This window comes from Siphateles boraxobius, unplaced genomic scaffold, assembly GCF_051911475.1.
Source record: "Siphateles boraxobius isolate OS27281-9 unplaced genomic scaffold, OSU_SipBor_1 68, whole genome shotgun sequence".
NCBI classification, from domain to species: domain Eukaryota; kingdom Metazoa; phylum Chordata; class Actinopteri; order Cypriniformes; family Leuciscidae; genus Siphateles; species Siphateles boraxobius.
This window is the reverse complement of record NW_027509195.1, coordinates 7,855,594-7,877,423: the sequence shown is the minus strand read 5'-3', so window position 1 is coordinate 7,877,423 and position 21,830 is coordinate 7,855,594. Positions and strand designations below refer to the sequence as shown.

Below are 21,830 nucleotides of genomic sequence, written 5' to 3'. Positions count from 1 at the left end.
CAACTCTAGGTCCCTAATTAGGTTAAAAATAGTACACTTATCTTTCATGTTCAGTAGACATCCGGTTGGGTTCGGCCTTGATCTTGGTTTTAGTTTTATATTGTTAAATATTGACATGTCCCATCTAAGAATGAGAAAAAACAGACTGTAAAAATAGTGGCCTTATTAACCATACAGGTGGGTTGATAATTAACCCAATAGGTGTTATTTCCTGTAGGAAAAGACAATGTGTTTGATATCTCTCTTATCCTTCAGGGGTCTGAGTTAAGGCTTTTATTACAGGAAGCACCCCATTGAAATGTCAGCTTGTCAGTGTGATGACCTTTATATGTAAAAGAGACCTGTGCCATTACGCAGTCAGACCACTGGCAGCCCTAGGGATCTTCCCTGTTCATAACTAAAATATGCTTTTCCATTCATCACTGTTGATAACATCAGGCATTCCCAGCGGCGTTCCACTCAATACTGACACTCCAAAAAGGTCTTTAGGGAAACCCCTAAACGAAAAGACTTAAGTTAAATTTACATTTTAAAATAAAATGGCTCAAAGCATCTTTCCATGAACGTCTAACACTGTCATTTCTCCCTCAGTTCAAGCCTCATGCCTCCTGCTACTACCACCATCTGTGTGAGATGATGCAGTTCGACCTCATTCCGGAGCTCCGTGCTGCTTTGCGGCGATTTTTCCTCCGCATCGGTTCCGTCTTCCACATCGCCGCTCCTGAATTGGGCCGAGCGCAGCCTTCGTCGTCATGAAGTAGATCAGAGCTGGGAACACAGCTCTGAGATGAACTGGGGAAAAAGCAGGGCTGTAGAGTGAATGTATGGTCAGAGCGTATAAGCCTCTCCTGCGATTTGAAGGACTGTACAGGAACACAGAACTGACTGTCCAATACTTTCCTCTACCAGTCCTGACTAATCAGCCGTCGGTCGCTCCCCTATGAGTGAACAGCAGGGTGCCGCTTCTGCTGTGTCATCCGTCTGTGTTGTTAGTGTCATGAGTCATATTTGCTTATTTTTATTTTGACTTTTTTTTTTTTTGGATGACTGCGACAATAATTTATTACCAGTACTGCTGTATATCTGGTTTCTGATCGTCTGTTGATTTCATTTTGCTTTTGTCCTATCTGTTAAATTTTTGTGTTTTAAAGACTAAACAAATCTAGACATCTCAAAAACATAAAAAAAATTAGATCTACCCCTGTTATTAAGAGCTTGTAAGTGACACCCAGTGTGCAATGGGCTTGTGCCAGAAAGCAGTGATAAATTTGTTTATCGATTGGTCCAAAAATGGCCATTATCATTGCCCTTTGATTCATCATATAATTAAACAATTTCTGAATCAAATTAATTCCAGCAACCCCACAGAGCTTTTTGCATTTAAAATGCTTTTAGTTTGGGGTAAAAGACTTGAATTTGGTGTTGGTGTCTTCACACTAAAACCCAAATTGTCCTAAGAATGTAATGGTTGCTTTCAAAGCATTTGATGTTTATTTTACATGTGTCGGTACTTACGCTTGTTAAACCAGACCAGGCAGACACTACCATTCCTTACATGCCACACACCATGCTCATTTAGTTTCCAGTTTATTTTTTTAAGGTTTAATTCTGCATTTTTGTTTGTTCATATTTATAATTTAAATATTAAGACATCTAAAGAATATTATTTTAGTGCACTAAAGTTGCTTAATTGATAATTTTTTTTATCTTTAATTTTTGTGAGTGCTGTTCGCTCTTGATTCGGAGTCAGACTGAATCGGCAAGTTTACGCGATGGACGCCAGTCACTGATGTCATTATAAAAAAATGAGTAAATGGGGAGAAGTACAGGAATACAAATGTATTGTATAATCCAGGTATATCTTCATTAAACCCAAGCAGCATATGGCTTAGTAGTGTATTGTCAGTGTAGATTCAAATCCCAATTCATCTTCATTAAGGATGCATTTCATTCTTGAAGTGCATTTAATTATTTTCTGAAAAGCATTCCTTCCCTTGCAACTATGGATGTCTACTTTGCCTCCCTTGAGACTGGGAAATATAAATACATAGTATATGAATAAATACAGTGTAAAGTTTTCATGTAAAATATACAGAATAATGTTCAACTCTATACATATTGTGATGTAATCTTTAAAGCATTTGGTGAAGTAATCAATAAAGTTTGAATTCTGAACCATTGAATATTCTCCTATATTTTGAATCTTCTATATTAAGGTTTTCACTGAGGGGTCTGTGAAGATTTAAAAACAGATCATTATTTTTTTCAACATCATTACAGCTTTATATCTCGGCAAAAAAAAATTCAATAAAGGAAAAGTGAGATCTTAGTAAAGAAAATATTTTTACTCATTTGAATACGCCACATGATGTCGCTGTAACAGTCAGAGGCATAACGAGCGTTTTGGGGTAACAAAGGTTACCATAGTAATTCTGCCACTCTTTGTTTAGTGAGCGCGAGCCTTATAACATTTACAATCATAACACAGTTAAGTATGTATACCAAAATACCTGTAGTTACATTAAGAAAATTATTAATTTGGACTTTATCAGTAATGTATGTGTAAAAGTTCGTTAAGATATAATCTTCACTTCAGTATTTAACTTAGTAACGTTAGCAGTTACGCTGAATGACGCGTCCCAACATTGTGTAACGTTAACTGTTAACCTGTCGAAAAGAGTGTTGCTTTTTGAACGATTTTAAGCTTTAATTAACGGACTTTGGAGTGAGTGAGTAAAATAGTTACTCCATAAACCAGCAAAGGCAGTCCACATAAGATGTAGCTGCTGTAAAAAAAATGAATAGGCCCTTGGTTTAAAGAGCAGGGCTGTGAAGGGGCGGAACTGAACTGAGCGCTGCTGCTGACAGCGGCTCTCTCTACACCGACTGCACTCTGATCGAGGAGAAACACGCCGACATCGATCATGCGGGAAATCACGAATTTGCCTTTCCAAATATCCGAGTAAGTACCAAAGGTCTGTGATGCGTTTTGAAATTGGAGCTTTATCTTTATAGCAGCATCCCAAATGATTCCGTGTTTCCCTATATAGCCAGTCCATCTTCCATGACGCTAGCTACACGGCTAACTAACGTTAGCCGAAGGGAGGAAAGATTGACGTAGTTGGCTTTTATTTGACAGGAAATGCATTCTTGGCCAGCAAGTACCCTACATCAAATAGGGCTTGATGTTAATTTGCTCTCTTGCTAGTGTTTTGTGTTTTTAATGCGTGCAGAAATGCAGTAACGTGACATGTAACTTTATTGCATTCGTTCGTAAATAAAACATGAATGGGTATTTTATTTTGCTTACATGCGTAATTTATGCAAGTAGTATGACTGATAAAATGTAGAAATTATGGAATAATCTACATCCAGCGTTTCCCCTCAGCATAGACAGCTCGAGGTTTGGAAAGCTCTCGCGCTCTGCCTTTGATCAGCGGCAATGTTTGGCTAATCATTCTGGATTTTGTCCTTTTATGTGCGTGTTCTCGTGCTGGAGTGATTCTGTGCGATCACTTCTCTGAAAGTGATACGTGTTGCGGTTGCTTGCCCAACAGAACTGACTGGTTGTTTCCGCTCGGCCTCTGTAATGGGCCCTAGCAATGGAGGCTTATTACGTAATGGCTGGTTGGCAGCGCGAGCGTCATGCATAGGTGATCATATCCTATCACAGAGAGGGGAGGTCTGCTTTTAAAGAGAAATATCCAGCACTTGCTCATTTTTCCCTCACATACAGTATTACTTTTGATCTACAGCAGTTTGATATTGTCGCTTAATCCAGAGCTAACATTAACACAGACTCTCAAGAGTTGTTTGCTTGGTTGGCTTAATCTACGAGAACAGTAAGCAGATTGTGTAATGGCTGGTAAGCTGAATGCTCTTTTACTCTGTGTTGTCAGTATCGTAAACATTGTCAATAAGCACGATAGCGTAAGATAAGTAGAAATGCTAACTTTAGACTTTGTTTCTGTTAATTTCTAACTATTTGGTCGATACAAACTTTGGTTCAGTAACTGCAGATCTGTACTATATTATCCACTCCTGAATTAGACTATTCTGTTTTTTAAATGTTGCTTCTTGAGATTACTCACATAAAACACTGAATAGCTTTGTGTTCGTCGAGGAGGTGAAAGTTATTCATACACGCTTGCGGTTGCGTGTGTGCTGTAAGTTATATGTAGGAATGTGTTTTTGACATTGGGTCTGTAAACACTGCGTGTAGCCTTATAATTAGAATCTAATGAATTGATTCCTGTGAGTGTCCGCTGACCAATCCAGAGACAATAAGTGCTACAACATCACTACATAGGTGTAATAGTATGTATATTCAATATAAACGGGCAACAAAGGCTGTGGTTCTTAGATAATCACAGTGTGCGTCACATTCGGACTGAGAATGAGTAATTTCTTTTTAAGTACCAAAATATGCGAATTAATTTTATATATGTGTGTGTATATATATATATATATATTTTTTTTTATTGTCATTTTCCCGCGACAGACAGAGCTTTTGAAACGGCCATGTGTTGTGCTCGGAGCCTCGTTGTTGTCAGCACGTGTTTGGCTGATCCAGTGTTTCCTGAGAACTCTCGCGCTCTTCCCAACCAGCGATCAGATAATACAGCGCGTGAGCACCCCGCGCTCGTGATGTAGTCAAAAATACGAAACTAGCAGATATTAGTCACTTAATCTGTTTCTTTAATAATACAGTTTTTTTTATCTCTTCTCGTTAGATCTTTCTGTCTACAGCATGTATCCATCCAGATTTGTTGGCTCAAAATGAGTGATCATATTGATCAGAAATTATAATTGCGAGAGACTGCTGTATAGATTTGATCTATAACAATACACCTTTGTAATAAAATGAATGCATTAATTTGAGTCTTTTCTATCAAATACATTGAGTAAATAGGTTAGACATGAGTTGTCAGAAAATTTTAAAAGGAGTTCCTAATGAAAAATGCCACGAATCTCTTGGGTATCTTTTGTCTGTGACTTTTGTCTGTTTCTTCTGGCACCACAATTACGATCCATCATAGATTTGTTCAAATGAGGGAATCATAATTCTAGCCACGCTGGCTGTTCGTGCCCCCTGCTGTTTAAAATTCACTCATGTCAAGGTCAGTGTACATTTAGCCTTGTCTTGGACAAGGAGAGAGGGGAAATTGTCCATGTTTTTCATAGGAGGCAGGTGATGAGGCGCTACCATCTGTTCCTTTGATCAAGCTTCTCCATTAAGTAAGAGGTTTTTAGAGGGTGGAAAAAAGCTGTTTATCTTAAATGCCCCTTAACCTCTTCCAAAGTTTCACCCTTACCCCCCTCCTCTTGCTGTTTGTGAAAATGATTGCGTATTTACGGATCAATTCATTGCACTGTTGTCTTACAACAGGGTATGAGCCATTGCACCATCCCTGAGCGTCGGCAGAAGCCTGAGAAGGACGCAAGGGTGTGCACTGTGTTCTAAGAACAAGCAAGTGGATATCCAGACATCGGAGAACGACAAGCAACGACGTGAATTATGTCTTACTATAACAGAGAACTGGTGGTATTTTTTATTAAATATAAACTCTCGCAGAGGAACTACCCCTGCAACCACATTGGACTTACAGAAGACACAAATCGGACCGATGGGGCCGAAGAGAATGGTGAGGGGGCGGCAGGAACAACGACCCTTGTTAACGGCTCCATGAACAGAACCCCACCACGATCCCCCACTTCATCCCCACAGCATCAGACAAACGGGATTGGGGGTCTGGACGCGGTGAAGGAGGCGCTCCGCGATTCTGCCAACGAGTTTGAGCTGCGTTATTCCCGAGCGTTCAACGACCTCTCCTCACAGCTCCACATCACACCCGCCACAGCATATCAGAGCTTCGAGAGCGTGATGGATGAGGTGTTCCGCGACGGCGTCAACTGGGGACGCATCGTGGGACTCTTTGCCTTCGGAGGGGCTCTGTGCGTCGAGTGTGTGGAGAAGGAGATGAGCCCACTAGTGGGACGCATTGCAGAATGGATGACCGTCTACCTGGACAACCACATTCAGCCCTGGATCCAGAGCCAAGGAGGATGGGTGAGTGGAAAATTACTTGCATTTCTCTCCTGCCTTGTTAGCTTTCTTCAGTTTAATCACAAACAGCCTTTGTTAACCTATGATTGGTCTCAAATTATTTATTCCTCAACTTATCCTGTTTGATCAGAATATATGTTAATTGGATTTAAACCTCCCTTGGCCAACCTTGATGTAAAAAGAGTCTCTATACCGGACTCAACTTTACACCCAGAAATTAAGATTCTGTCCAAACGCAAGACTTTGGGTAATCTTTGAAACACAAATTAAAATATTTTTAATGAAACCAAGATTTTTGTCCCTCTGCTTAAAGTCCAGGAAACTAAAACTTAGAAGCTCAAAAGGTCTTAAATACATCATAAAATGAATCCATATGAATAAAGCAGCATAAATAAAGTCTTGCGAAGAGATATGATTAATATTTGGGTATCACTTTAAGACTTATGTAGCCATTTGTGATTTAAATCCCGAACATGTGGATGTTATTGATGAAAGAGTGTGTTTAGCATTGCCAAATTAGCTGCTTCCCTTGGGTCTAGACGGGGGCTGTTTTTAGCGCCTGCCTTCTCTTGGGCCTGGGTGGGGATGCTCTAACTCTGCGGAGGGGAAAGAAATGGGAGATAAGATAGCAGAGCCACAACCACTGGTCAGCTGATTATTGATCTCCATAGTCTTATTTCCCAGAAGAAACTACAGAGTGGAGCGGAGTCAAGAGCGTGTGGGAGATGAGACCTATGGTTGAGAATGGAGGGGGATGCACTGATAGGTCATTGTTTTTGTTTTGTTTTTCCTTTCATATTTTTTGTCTTTTTATTGTTTTCACTTTCTCACCATGTTTTTTCCCCGGCGGTCAGCTGTCCATTAGATGAAAGGCAGGAATGAGTAAAGTCATGTGAAAACCCTTTGTGCTGGTTCTATTCTTTATGTATGCTGGACGAATGGCAGGTAATGGAGAGGTCCTGGCCAAGTCAGCCTTTTCTCTTTGTGATCAGGGCTGTGATGTGATTGGGTGGGTATTGGGTTGGGGTGGGGTGGGGGGATGAGATGTGGAAGTGGATTGTAAAGGTCATTTTTAACACAGCTGGTTTATTGGATGGTGCAGAGAACATTGGTTGATTGGCGGGTTGGTTTTGTCAATGTTGTTTATTCTACTTTAGATGCTTATTTTCATTTGCCAATGTGTCTTTTTACAAAATCTTGTTTTGTCTGAGACGTGCATTTTTTTCCTTCCCTTGACGTTCATCTTTGCTATCTTGTAATGTCTTGATTGCTCATAAAAAATCTGGAACTGTGTAGAAAGCAAAAGTCAACACGTCATTATCTAAATTTGGATCTTGAATCTCTCATCATGTGATCACAAGAATGAGAACATTATGAAACACAACAAACAGTCCTGAGGTTTTTTTGTCAGTTTTTTGACAACTTAAATAAACGAGTTAGCCTAATATTTCATTCAATTATATGGACTAACAGGTCATCTAATTTTTGTCTACAAAAATAACATTTTAGTGGCCATTGCATAAATAAACCAAAATATTCAGACATTTTATTTATTAATTTAATCTCAAAATTTTACAACAACATTTGAAAACTTTGTTGTTGTTAACCTAGATTTTTCTTCTTTAAAAACATTAATGCATTGTTACTATCTTGCATATTTTTGTCAGCACGCAGCATGTATTAAAGCTGCTGTCCGTAACTTTTTTAAGTTAAAAATAATCCAAATTAATTATTAAAAAAAAACATCTTCAGCCAGTGTTCAAAACTATCTGCTTGCCATAGCTAGATTCAAAACGGTTAGCTTGTAAAAATGATTTTAATTACAGTGGTACTGGTGGGTTTTCGCGGGAAATTCGAGCATGTCTTTGCGTCATTACGTCACACCCGTACACATAAAGAAGGAGTTTCGGCTAGCCGGCTATACTGCGCGTGAGGAGATGTAGAGATAGGCTTTTCTCGCAGCACTTTACATGATTAAACTTACGGCGGATCCAGAAAGATCCAAACAACAATCATCAGTGTCAACTGGAGATTAACCAGTTATAAAACCCAAAAGACTTTGTACTTCGGATTTAAGGTGGAAAGAGAAAGGAACCGTCTCATGCGAACACAAGGATACACATGGGTGGGGCTTTTGAAAGGTGCGTGAACTCCCGAAGGGGTTCGAAACGGAAGAAGAGACAGCTTTTTCTGCTGAACAAGTAAGACATTTCAATAGTTCAATCGTGTAACAGTACGTTTTCTTAATTCACACTGTTATGGAGTTTCCTTTGTTGTGCCTTTCTCGTTTAGCTATTATGGAGAATATGAATTCTGAACTACACAGGTAATCATAAAACACATTAAATAACGTTAGTCACGCAATGCTGATGTTGTTAACATGAACAATTTGAGAACAAAGTAGGCTATGATTTGCACGGTTGCTGTAAATCGCGCTGATTATATCTAACGATCGCTTGTCATGTCGAATGCTTTCCCCCCTTAGTTGATCAGAACAAAAATGGATATTACTTGTTCAGAAGATATTTTCCGGTGAAAATTCTTATGTCGGTCAAACTTTCAAAAAGTGAATCTGTGATTCTGAATGACAGTATCCACACAGCGCGGTGATTGACAGCAGCACTCGCCTCAAAACACTGCGTTCATCCGCACTGTTTCATGCCGATTTACAACCCACGTAAAGATGATAATTCCGCGAATCACTGCAGTTACAGATTTCGAACAGAGATGGCGACAAAAAGGGAAAAAGCTACGGACTGCAGCTTTAATTAAAATAGTTTAATTATTGTCATGATGTACATTTTTGTCTTGCCTTCGTTCTCAAAAATAAATTACTTTTTTTTGTTATGTTAATGAGATTAATACTGCCCAGCTAGAAACTTTAAGAAGATTTTATGCATCTATGCCATTATAGACGCCACCCTGTGGACTGTTTAGGGCGAGGGAAGTGTCGGGCGATTTATTATGCTGAGTTAGAGAGTTGACTACAGTGGGCTAATGAATGAAGTCTTGAGGTTTCACATCCTGAGGTTTTGCACCCAGCTGCAGTTTTGGTTCATCTTGAGCAGAAATTTTAAAAGTGTTCTCTTTATGTCACTTCCTGAATGGGGAAGGAAAATGAGGTCTGCGTGTCATACAAGAGGCAGACGTGCACGTGTTACATGAATGTAGGCCGCCTTTCTGCAGACTCCCACTCAACCCTCTTCATCTCGCTTGCATTCAGCATCAATTTCAGTTTGGCTGTCTTACGGATGCTCGGTCTCAATCAGGCCAGTGTAGTTCATCTGTGTGCTGTGGCGGTGGGGGGCATGCATAAGCACAGATGCACGCTCGATTTCACGGTCGAACTGGATAGTCTCTCTCTCTAGAGAGCATTTACCACACATCGAAGCATTGCGGTGGCGGGGGGTTCTCATGCTATTTATTAATCTCAGTTTCTGCTTTGTAGTAAGATTTAAAAGCATCTGTCACGAAAAACCAAAGGGTACCATCGGCGCGTCCTATGCAGTGGGACGTCCCCTCGGTGCGGGAAGAAGCTGGGAATGCCCATTTCACTCAAACATTTCTTGCATATTCAAGATTTTTTTGTGCATGTGTGTTTCTCCCCTCCCACATTCAGGCACATTTTCAACCACCTTTTGGTCTCATTCTCTTTGCCTACGCAGAGTTTTGCAGTGTCTGGCAGCTGTATGATGCAGGTGTATGGCAGTACCTGCACGTCAGGCCGTGTTATTACTGCTCTGGGGAGATCTGCTCTTATCCTGTAATAACGCCCAGTGGTGCGGCCACACCGGGTCCATTTTCTTTTGTATGTTTACCATGATGGTTTGGTGAGTGGTGGTAAAGATCGTTGGACAGAAAATTGCGATTGGGAATAAATTGAGTAAAGTTGACCGATACAGAAAGGACATGGAGGCATATAGATGAGAATTCTAAAGAGTTCAGTTACTATTACAGTTCCTTATACTAATCACCAAAAACAAAATGTGTATCTAAATGCATGTTGTGTATAACCAGTTGGTAACTACACCGAAGTCTCACAGTTAGTTAAAAGCCGTACGTGTTTAATTTACTAAAAATAACCGACTCGGAGCACTGGTGTTATTAACTAAAACTATTTAAAAAATCCTTTTCATTAATTGAATTTAGAAAAATATTAAATGGAAAAACTTAGACTTGGCAACTGACTGAAATTAAATAAGTTGAAGATCTAAAATTACTAAAACTGATATAAAAATGAATTCAAGCTAAATACAAACAAAATAATAAATGACAAAAGCACAAACAAAATAATAAAAAACTTAAACGAAAATTTTAAATTAAAAAATTAAAATAAAAGCTAATTCAAAATATTTAATAAAACACTGCATTAGTCAACTCCATAAATCAAGGAATTGGATTATTTGCACTGTATGCTATTGATTCACTAAAATGAACCTGTTCATAAGTGATTTGTTCTGTAATCGCAATAAATTTGTCACACTGTCTGTTTTGTGTCATAGAATCAGAAGCGTTGTTGTGGTACCTCTGAATAAATAGTACAGGAAGAGTATTTTAGTACTGAGTTCTGTCTGCATCTGGAGAAGAATGCATTGGCAAGTCATTTGGTTCTGATATTTAAAAAAAAAAATAGTTTCCTATTCTACAGAGGGACATGGAGAGGATTGACTGATGTAAATGAGTGTAGTCTAGTTGCCACTAGTGGAGTCCTGTGCCTGAGGGGGTGGGGATATTACCAATTAGGCTTGAATTATATGTGAATGTACTCAGGGTAACTGCCTTTGTTCAGATAGGCTAGCCTAGTACAGGATAAATTATTTCCAGTCGATGAGAGTTGAGGGCAAAATAACGATACAGCGGGGGAAGGGGAGGGGGTCCATACCTTTTCAATCTTATTACACCTGCTGTGTGTGTGTGTGTGTGTGTGTGTGTGTGTGTGCGTGTGCGTGTGCGTGTTGCAGTAGTCTCTCAGAAACCCTCATTAGCGTCCAGCAAAGGTTCCTTCACTATCAATCTGTACCTAACTAGAATAGTGACTTCCAAACACAACGAATCATTATTCACAAACTACACACTTAGCAGTAAAGCGCTCCTGCATGCTGATAAACAATGGGCCGCCTTTATCACGTTTTAATCAATGTCACTACAACAGAAGTCTTTGTGTGACGTAGGACTGTTACCGGGAGTTTCATCAAATGTATACGCGTGCAAATACAAACATTTTCACACCGTACACGGACACCCTCGTCCCATTGTCTATCATGTTTGTACAAGGAACACCCACGGGACCACCCCTTACTCCCCATCCTCCATCACTTTTACTTTTTCTCCCGCCTCCAGCTCGTGTCCTTCCTTTCTTTCGATTCTGTTTCTTTCGGTCGCTCTCCCCCGCCTTTCCCTCGGTCTCACGTGGTCGGACGTGTTGCAGATCAGACATGCAACAACATGCCAGCGTCACCGCCGTTAGTGTCCCCGTTCACCCCTTTATTTGGTCTCGTTCGTTCTACATCCATCCGTCCATCCATCATCCCTCCACCTTACTGGTCATCTCTATTGATTTGGCTGGCGCAAAGACCATACGTGTTTGTGGCATGCCTCCCGCAATCATTCGTCAAGCTTCGATACATCAGCACCACCCACTCTGCGCCTGTGTCTGTCGCATGACAGACTATACATCTGCTTTTGTACTCCCTGGTCAATTGTGTCTGAGTTTGTGATCAAACACGTCGCATTTAAAATGCAATATTTTTCCATTTCATGCATGTTTACACGCATGTGCCTCGCATTTGTGCAATTATTTGAAGGTATAGCACACGCTGAGCATGTGATTACCTTAAACAATGGAGCTGCGGGTGAACACACACACAGACACACACACACACACACGCACGCCTGCAGAGGCCAGGTGAGGAGTTAACACACAGTGATAACAGCATTGAAGACGGTGATCCAGATGTGATGTTGTCCTCTATAGACACTAATAGACATAATTTATACCATACTCAGTTAGTGTTTAAAGCTAATGTTTGTGGTATTTGCTGCTGTTGTCAGTGGCGCCACATGTTGCTATCTTCAAGGTTGTAGTTCATCCCTGACTTTTTGGTTCAGATTTTTGCATCACCAGCATTTGAAATGTTTTCTTTTTTATATTTCACGGGGTAATTCCATTTTTTGAGTACATGCTCTTGCCTTTATGTGTGGCTGACTGAGTGAAAATGGCAGTAAACAGATGGTGGGATTCAGTCTGTTCCAGCAGCCTTGTCACCAGCGAAAGAGTAGAAGTGGGGGGAGAGAAAATGAGAAAAGGACTTATGCTATGGTAGTGCACTCCTCTTATGTCACAGGCAGGGAAAGATGGGGTGGGGGGTGTTCTGGCATCACCTTCAAGGAAGGTTGGGCTTTTCCATTTTGCCAGGGTCACGGGGGGGAGACGGAGCATCCCAAACGGAATGTTGGAGAGGGAGAGGGATGGATTGTTTTGGTCCATGTAGCTAATAGTAGAGGCATAATGTAGGATTTTTAGAGATTTTAAAGAGGTTGTTCACCCAAAAGTGAAAATTCTGTGAATTAATTGTTTCAAGACATTTGACTTCTGTGAAACACAGAAGGAGATGCATATGAACTCCAGTCGTTTGTATGGAAAAAGGAGCATCAACATTTTCCAAAAATTGTATTCTTTTGCTCCATGGAGTAAAGAAAGATAGTTTGAAACAATAAGAGCGTCAGTAAAAGACAGGATTTTCATTTTTGGGTTAACTGTCTTTTTAAATGCATGAAAAATAGGGATGGGCGATATAGCCTCAAAATTCTATCACGATATTTCAAGAATATTTGCGATAATGATATTTATGACGATATAAACATTTTTTTTGTTGTTGTTGAAAATTTTCTTATGTTTATCTCGCCTAAATGTTTGCTCACTCATTGCGTTTTTACAATGTGGTAATTTTGTTGTTAAGAGTTTACACAACACAAGGAAGCTTGATTTCAATCTTTGAATTAAATGTTAAATGTGTGTAGGTCTAACACCGGCATTCAGAAATACTACAGAAACTTCATAAAGTAATCAAATGTAAAATAACACATAGTCTTTTAGTTCTGTTTCCTGATTAAATTAAATACATAGGCTAATAATTCTCATTCTTTACAATTAAAGCTATCTTTTGTTGTTTTGACGAAAACATTAATGACAGACGCATAGCCTATGGCTGCTGTCACTTTTACAGCTAGTGCACGAATCCATTGCTGTTTTCATTACATTGTCTGTCACACTGTCACATGCGTTTTATACATAACCGACTGTGTTTATGAGTATACTTACCAAGACCGGAAGTTTTACACAATTTTGTGTTTTCCCCCCCGTTAAAGCGATATAATCCGTGAAAAATAACTTTAGTTTCTCGCCAGCTGTACTCTATGTATGCACGCAGTGCAGCTCTATCAGAGAAGTGCACGAGTAGCTTACTGGATAGTTTAAAACCGCTTGAATGTTTAAACTGATAAGAATTAAGAAGACTTGAAAATTATAAACTTTAGTTACGATGCACTGATGGCCCGATTGTGCAAGAGACCATTCAGTCATGTCCCGACTCCTAAACGCGCGCGAGAGAAGACGCGCGTCGGCAGCCCCGCGAAACACTCAAGCTGTTTGTGAAATTGCTAAATCGTCATCGGAGGCTGACAGGCTGCTCTCGCGTTCAGACAGGTGTTGTTGTTGTGCGTGCTAGGGAACGTAAATGCGCCATACGTCATCGGGTCGCTATATCATTGATATCGCGATATGACACTTTTTTTATCATGTAAAAATGTATACCGGTATTATCGTGGACGGTATGATATGGCACACCCCTAATGAAAAATCATAAATGCACATCCACAACTAAAGCACATTTGAGTCAGTTATCGGTCTTGTTACTACACTTGTTTTTCTCCCACCGAAGTGTTTGTGAATACACCTAGGCTTAGTGTATTTTTAGCAAAGTTTCCCCCACATTCTTGTTCTTTTATGCTTTTATGACGCTGCCAATGTGTTTGTTTACATGTGGGATGTTCAATTTCAGTGGATTTAGCTTCTTAGCTGCAGCTCCTCTTAGCTAATTAAAAATCTTAACAACGCACACACACATACACACACTTCTCTGTGTGTTGGTCAATCGCGTGGAAGAGCGACGTGCACATTTAGGCCCGGGTCTCCTAATGCACTTTAGCCAAGATTAGCCAGCGTCATCGAACCGCTCTGCAATTAGCCTCTAATAACACAAATAACGGCCCACTGAAAGGACCTGCTAACCTTTTAGTGGCTCTGTCGCCATTCCACTGAGCAGTGGAACACATTAAGCTCCTTGTTCATCTGACAGAATTATGACTTTAAAAAGCTACTGTATTTTATGTTTTCGTAATGGGTCGACTCATCTGCCCCTTCACTTTCGCTCATAATGTACTGTTCTGAACAGCCTCTAGCTAGGCAGAGCGCAGGGTCCAAATGTGTGAATCATATAGTAGACTATTTAGTAGGGGTGGCATGATCCGCCTTTTTTGCCTCCGATACCGATTCTGATACCTGGGACTCAGTATTGGCCGATACCGATCCGATCCAATACTAAAATAATAATTAAAAAAACGGTGCCAAATTATCTAATAAACTGTATCTGTATGCCTCACTGTGGGGAAGAGGCATCAAAGGCATCAAAGCTTGACTTAAACATTATTTTCCTTACTTTGTAAAACAATACAGACAAAATATATACTATATAATTAAAAGACATTTATTTTAAAATTTTAAGCACAACTTTTTAATGAAGCAGCAACTTATGATAGATTGGTCAGAACAACTAAGGCTATCAATAAACTGCCATTGCGCAAAAGTATTGTAATATGAAGGGCTCCAATTCAGAGCGGCACGAAACCTTATGCGCATCCCGTGCGCACAATGATGTGCTCGAAGCATCATGGGCAACATGGAGTCACGGCGCGCAGAGCTTCGCATTGAAATGTTCAAAGCACAAAAGTAAGATATACATATATTTCTTTATTTATTCATTAGTTTGAGCCTTTTAACAGTTTTAAATTTCAGTTAATGTGCGCGTGAAGAGCAATTATATCGCTCTCTACTCCAGTGTTGTGATCACTGATCAGTTGTGTTGTGATCTAACAGACACCCGGTAGAAAGTAACATGTGGAACTCCAGCACGTTAAAGTCCTTTTATGCAAACCATAGACCTTTATCTACAGATCTACAGTATAATAATAGGAACATTGACTCATCTTGGAGAGAGTTTCATCGTGTTGACTGTTTTAACCGAGCACGACGCGCTGTTTGAGTGCTGAGAATGACTGACAGCCGCAGCGGAGGGAAGCACTTAGGTGAAGATTAATTTAACGATTTAAATCTGTAACTTACCTCACATTAAACTATATGTAATGGCTTCAGAAAACTTGGAATATAGTACACGAAAAGATTATAGTGCTTTATAATGTTTTGTGCCTTTTGTGTTGTATAACAATAACATTCGTAGGCTACAATATCGGATCGGATTTGGATGGTCTCGTCTGGCGATAGCCGATCCGGCAAATATTGGTAGTATCGGAGCAATACCGATACTGAGTATCGGATCGGCGCACCCCTACTATTTAGGGAGGAAGAGGAGGATGAATGGATGGAAGAAATAAAAATTTCTTATTAAAGTCATATGCTTACATAAAATATTTATTCATTCATTCAGCATGCCATATTTGAAAATGATGTCTTTAGTGTAAATCACGCAAAATAATAGGTCTGGTTATTGACAGATTTCACAAATTAGTTCCATTTCAATTAATTTATATATGTCAGGTACAGTACATATACATTTTTTCTTAAGGAAAACAATTCTCACAATGCTGTAAACTATACAGGGAACCCTGTCAGTTGATACATATAACATTAAAGGTTAAAATTAACAATAGAGTCTGAATTAAGCACTAGATATAATAAATATGTATAAATTCAATCTATAAAATCTGTGCTCCTGCTTGAACTGTGGTGGCTACAGAGATCTGCACGTTCCATTAAGAGAGTGCAAAACAACATTAATTGTTTGAATTTTGTGATAAATTTGACAATTTGAAAGCTAAGACCTTTGTTTAATATTAAAAGTAACAAAGAAATTGTACAGGCACAATACAAGTGATGTTTTGTGTGAACTGAAAACGGCAAAGATTGATCTTGAGATTGAAAAATCGATATTAAAACAAATTGAAGATTGATTCAAATCCATTAATCGATATCAGTCAGTATAGTATGATTGCATTCTATAAGCATGTCTGTAGTTTTGAGATGGAGTCATGAAGAGTGACTCTGGACGTAGCATGACTGTTGTTCTGCTCTGACTGAACTGGCTTATGCTGGAAAATCAGGTCATGAGCATCTATCTCTCTCTCTCTCTCTCTCTCTCTCTCTCTCTTCTCCTCTCTCTCTCTCTCTCACTCACTCATTATTTATCCTCTGTTTTATATTCTCTCCTTCCCTTTCCATTTCAGTAAAGCCTCTCTCTTTCTATCCAGCTTCCTCTCATTCCTGTATAGCTTCTAGTTGAGATCAGATTATTTAGAAAAATCTGATGCCCCTTCAGTGCTCCTAAGTTGAAAAATTTAGGAGGGCAGTAAGATCTTTAGGGGTGAATTGAGTGATTTAGTCTAAATGTTCTAAAATACAGGATTACTTTATTTAAGGAACAGACTTAATTTAGGCTTTTATTCACATATAAACATTCATCAACTCACATCAGTTATGGTAAACGGAAGCTCAAGCATGAGGTTCATTCTCATGTTAAGCAGCATGTTTGAGCTTCCCCTTTGTTCTCACGCGTCAAGCAGGGTTTGGTTGAGCTTTTGTTTATGTTCGCTGATTAATTTTTATGTTAATAAAAGCCTGAATTCAATTTGTTCATCATAAAAAGCGATCGTGTCTCTTAAGAAAATTGACTAAATTCATATATGGATAAATTTTACGATTTCTTTATTAACTTTTTGGAGCATCAAAGTGGTAGTTGCGTAGCTGTCTATGGAGAGAACAGAAAGGTCTCAGATTTCATTAAAATATCTTCATTTGTGTTCCTAAGATGTATGAAAGTCTTACAGGTTTGGAACGACCTGAGGGCTAGCCATTTTTGGGTGAACTATTCCTTTAATTACAATTAAATTATTTTTACTTCAAAATGTATAAACCGTATGAACACCTCAAAAAACAAAACAAATGCCCGCTTGCACTGCTTGGCTCGGTGGCGCTTTTCCACTGCATGGTACGGTTCGGTACAGCTCGCTTTAAATGGTAGCATACCACCTCTGTTGAGGTTCCAAGTGCACCGAACCAATACTAAAATGTGATGTGAAAACACTACAGATTACGGATTGGTCTGAGGATTTGCAACACGAGACACCAAAACGCTATATTTAAAGTCAGCAACAGCCACCGCGGTATTATTTGTTCGCTCAATTTTTATTAAACGATTTGCTTGAAAAAAAAAAAATTAACTTTAAAAAAGAAATGGCTCAATCGTGGTGATTGGTCAGTAGACCAGGTGCAGATGGATTTGCAGGTTATGCATTTGGAATTGCATAACTCCTGACACAAATTAAGACAAATACTGAAACTTGAGTCTTATATCTTTTTAATGATGTATAGTTTGTCAACATAATAACATTACATCTAAAAGTAACTTTGACCTATTTAAACAAAGAACAATTCTGTGTGTCGGCGCACTGGTGAAGCTTAACAGGTTAAAGGGTTAAGTAGGGACTTCCCAAAACTTGTGACCTCAGATTAACTCAGAAAAGTACTTTTACTCAAGTAATTTCCCACCTCCGTCACAATAGGAAATTTTGATAGAATCAAGATTTAGTGATGATGATGGACTTACCCTATTCATCGCAGAGAAATCCCTCTCACTAATTATTAGGCTAACGTTACATTACATGAGTCACGTCACATAGTGGTCTATTTTCAGTTAAAAATGGCGAAAATAGACAAAAGTTTATTAGTTTGCCTGATTAATTTTGTGATCTGTTTAACATTTATGACCTAAAAAAACCTGTCCAATAGGAAATGTTTAATTTTGCAACTTGCGTCTTATCTCGCACTTGACCGACCGTAAACTGAAGCGTGTCGAGTCGCTCCTGTCTATGAGACGTTCTGCTAAAATTCGCGCTGCGAACATAAAGCCCGCCTACTTTGATTTGATTAGTCATCTCAAATATTCTGACATTGACGAGCAGTGACAGACCAATGAGGCTCAGATGAACACACACACACACACACACTGTGTTCTGTTTTTTCTGACGTGCTTGTCGCCGCTGCGGAAGAACGCGCTGATAACAAGACTGAAGCGAACACGAAGGCTTATCACATATTTAAAGATTGAAAGGGAGAAAAGAGGACAGAGTAACTCGGCGGATATCGCTCATATAATTTTTTTTACTGCGTAGTTTAGGCGGCAGGAGTGTGTTGCTTAGGCGGCAGCCTTAGTTTCAAAGTGCTGCGGGAAACCCTGGACGCGATATGATGTGCTGCGCTATGAAACCCATTTATTTAAGGTGCATTTGTGTGGATCACATGATTTTTTTTTTTTCCAACAGACAGCATTGCTTCAGTGCAGAGAAAATATCTTTGTTCAAAAAAGTTTGTTAAAAAAAAAGAAAAAACTTTATTCGCACACGTGCTCCTAAATGCATTTTACAGTTCGCACACATCTATTTTTAGTCACAAATGCGAGTGAAATGCTCGCACTGTTGAGCCCTGAAGGCCATGATGATTTAGTCACAGTGATTTAAAGTTACTGATAAAGTGTGTTGAAATCATCTCTGATTGCCATCAGTCACATTGTTGTTGTTTTTTCTAGGTTCCACCTTGTTCACCACCTAAGATTTTGCAGAAATGTATCTATCCTGCTCAATTAACATCACCAAATGGAATTGCAAAAATAATGGCCATTTTTAACAGGATTTCCGAAATCTTTTGTGTGCCAGTTTTAAGACCAAATAATTCATTCAAATGGCTTCCAATCATTGAATTCAGTCCGAATGCAATGAAACAAGGTTTCTACCCGTGCAGACTCTGCTGTGTGCGTTCATAAGTTTTGAAGGAGGCGTGGCTTTGGAGAGCATTCTTAAGGGAGGGTGGGATCTCATGCTTTAAAAGCTAACTTGCTATTGCTAGCTGCTCTGAAATTGTCTACCCTACCTTTAAAACGACAGCAAAAAAGAGTTTTTATTGTCACACAGAGGTTACAAAATCAAGTGCAATTATTCACCCACAATCGCAAACAATAGTCGAGATCCATGTTTGGATTTATTACAGTTCATCATTGAGAAGGTTGGATCACAGATTTTGTTGCAGCAAACAGCGCAAGCGGCTCGTGACAGAACACAGAATGACACTTTAATTTAAGCAAAAAAACTCAATGGAGATCGCTCTAAATTCCAGCTTATTTGTTTTTGTCTGTGTTTTCTGATCGTCGGCGGCGCTTCCGCAGTGTTGAGAGAGCAAATGCGCATGGTTGCCAGAATGCAAATATTAAGTAAAACAGAAAAGTTCTGATTTGGTGAATTTAAAATCTTGACATCTGGCAACCTCAAGCATGAAAGTAATGATAGATGAAAGCATGAAAGATAACATTTCAATCTCGTCTTTTTTCGTCAATGATCTTGTATGTTGATATACTCCAATGATATAGTCAAAATTCAATGACATTGGTGTCGTCTCGTCATCGTCTCATCTAAGTCATGGGGAAAAAAGGTAATCAACGACCATTTTTCGTCATAGATTTTGTTAACGAAATTAACACTACCACAGTGTTTACTTTTTAGGGAAATCACCATCTTGGTCAATTCCATTTGTAGGATGAAGCGTTTGTGATTTGAAAACAAACCATGATTATATCTTGGCACCACACCATTCATGTACTTGAATGCTCTGTTTCAGGCTGGTGCGCCATCCAATATGTATAAGTCTTACATTCTGTTTCCTGACAAATATCCCCAGAGGCCGTGTCTGCCTGTAAGCGCCGGGTTTAGGTCAGAGACTGGTAAATCTGGCTGCATGTGTTTCCAAGAACATGCATGAATGCTATGGTCTGTATGTATGTGGACGTATGTGGTCTGTGTGTCTCCCAGCTCACTGGGATTTGCTTGACAGAATGGGAGCTGATGTCTCCCCGGTGAGATACGGAACAGATTGGAGTCTGAGCCCCACTCTCCTGACTCATTAATCTTCTCTTTAATTCATTTACGGTACGCACAAACATGGCCACATTGCCAGGCGGGTACAAAGGACACCTGCCACAGACAGATCCTCCAGATATTTGACCTAAAATAAAACGGGGAGGTGTACTGCTCAAATTACTTTACATGCTGTGATCTGATTGGATGTTCTGTGATCTAAATTTAATTTGGGCTGAGGGTTTAGTGGAGTCGGTTTTGTTGCTCTAATTTTCAGCAAAATTTGAGGTGTAGGGTTTTAAACCAAATTAATATATCAGGTGTCCTCGCACTTAATTATTACATAATGAAACACTAATGTTTCTGGGCAAAAACTGATGTAATTGGGATAATTGGATGTAGGAGAATAGATAATAAAGTCTGTACATGCTGAGAACAGTTAGTACGGTGAATGTGAATGAAGCAACAGAGTTGCATGAAACCTCATCTGTCCAGGCAGTGTTGCTGTGGTTTTAAGGTGACTACTTTCTGTGCTCGGGAAACTGATGTTCGGTTTTCATCAAGGGTACTGCTTCCTGTATTTGGAAATGGTGAACAGTTAGAGAACCTTTCCATTGATTTCCTTCTGTTTTGCCAGACTATAAGTGTTCAGAACTGGTTGATATTTTTATCTATTTATTTGTTTATTGGTCAACATTGGATATTTCATTTGGCTTGCTTTATTTCCCTGTTTTTTCATTTAGTAATCTTACGTTTACTCTGTCATCTAAAATCACCAATTTAGTAATTACATTTACTGTCATCTAAGACCAGTGTTAAATGTAATCGATAGGAAATGAATATCCCTTTTTCATACTGTACATTTATATGATGCCTACATTCAAATTAATTGTATTAAAATATTTATTTTAAATTAATTAATTTTAGTTTATAATCATTCTTTTTTATATATATTCGGACAAAATAGTATAGAATTTTAATATTAGCCATAACATGAAAATAATTATTTATATTTGTATTTAATATTGGTGGATCCCTATTTAGAACTTGATCTTTTGTGCTTAAAATGTTAATCTTGGGGTTGTTTGAACTTAAAAATGAATGAGGCTGAGGCCGTTCATATTTGGTTGTCTGTCAGTAAAAAACATTTAGCATTGCATTTCTTGTTTCACATTATACACTAGGCAACACAATTCAGGATAATTCAGATAATTCAAAATTCAACAGGATAAAAACAGTGCTAACATCTTTTCAAAATTTCAAGTGTAAAAAAAAAAGTATCTTAACCCAGGATAAAAGTGGCCTGAACAAGGTTGACTTTGTCTTTCAATCATTTTATTGAGATTTAAGGCACCATTAAGGAGGGGATGCAGAATGTGCTACTCTAACTGTGAACCACTAAACCCACATGTCATAAACCAGAGAGAGACAGTTGCTCTCTATAAAAAGTTAGAGTCTCTCTATAATAAATGTTTGCCTGGCCTGTAGGTGAGGGCTGATGTCATTGACATTTAAATAGTAAATAGGCTACCAGCCTGACATCAGAAATCCCACTTGCTGTGAAGCATCT

At 39.0% G+C, this 21,830-nt stretch overlaps 2 protein-coding genes across 4 annotated transcripts in view; both read left to right on the top strand.

Annotated features, from left to right (window-relative positions):
• Positions 1-2,183, top strand: part of arfgef2 (ADP-ribosylation factor guanine nucleotide-exchange factor 2 (brefeldin A-inhibited)) — a 37,923-nt gene extending 35,740 nt beyond the window's left edge. Inside the window, exon 39 of the mRNA XM_077214400.1 lies at positions 592-2,183. Within this exon, the coding sequence (XP_077070515.1) occupies positions 592-756 (165 nt within the window). The 3' untranslated portion in view covers positions 757-2,183. The remainder of the gene's footprint in view (positions 1-591) is intronic.
• A 202-nt stretch (positions 2,184-2,385) lies between these two features.
• Positions 2,386-21,830, top strand: part of bcl2l1 (BCL2 like 1) — a 31,858-nt gene continuing 12,413 nt past the window's right edge. The window contains exons 1-2 of one of the 3 annotated variants that reach the window (XM_077214394.1): positions 2,386-2,962; positions 5,390-6,070. In XM_077214394.1, the coding sequence (XP_077070509.1) occupies positions 5,519-6,070 (552 nt within the window). In that variant the 5' untranslated portion in view covers positions 2,386-2,962; positions 5,390-5,518. Of the gene's footprint in view, positions 2,963-3,579; positions 3,866-5,389; positions 6,071-21,830 lie in introns of those variants that run through there. The other 2 variants (XM_077214395.1, XM_077214397.1) reach the window with 2 other exon arrangements.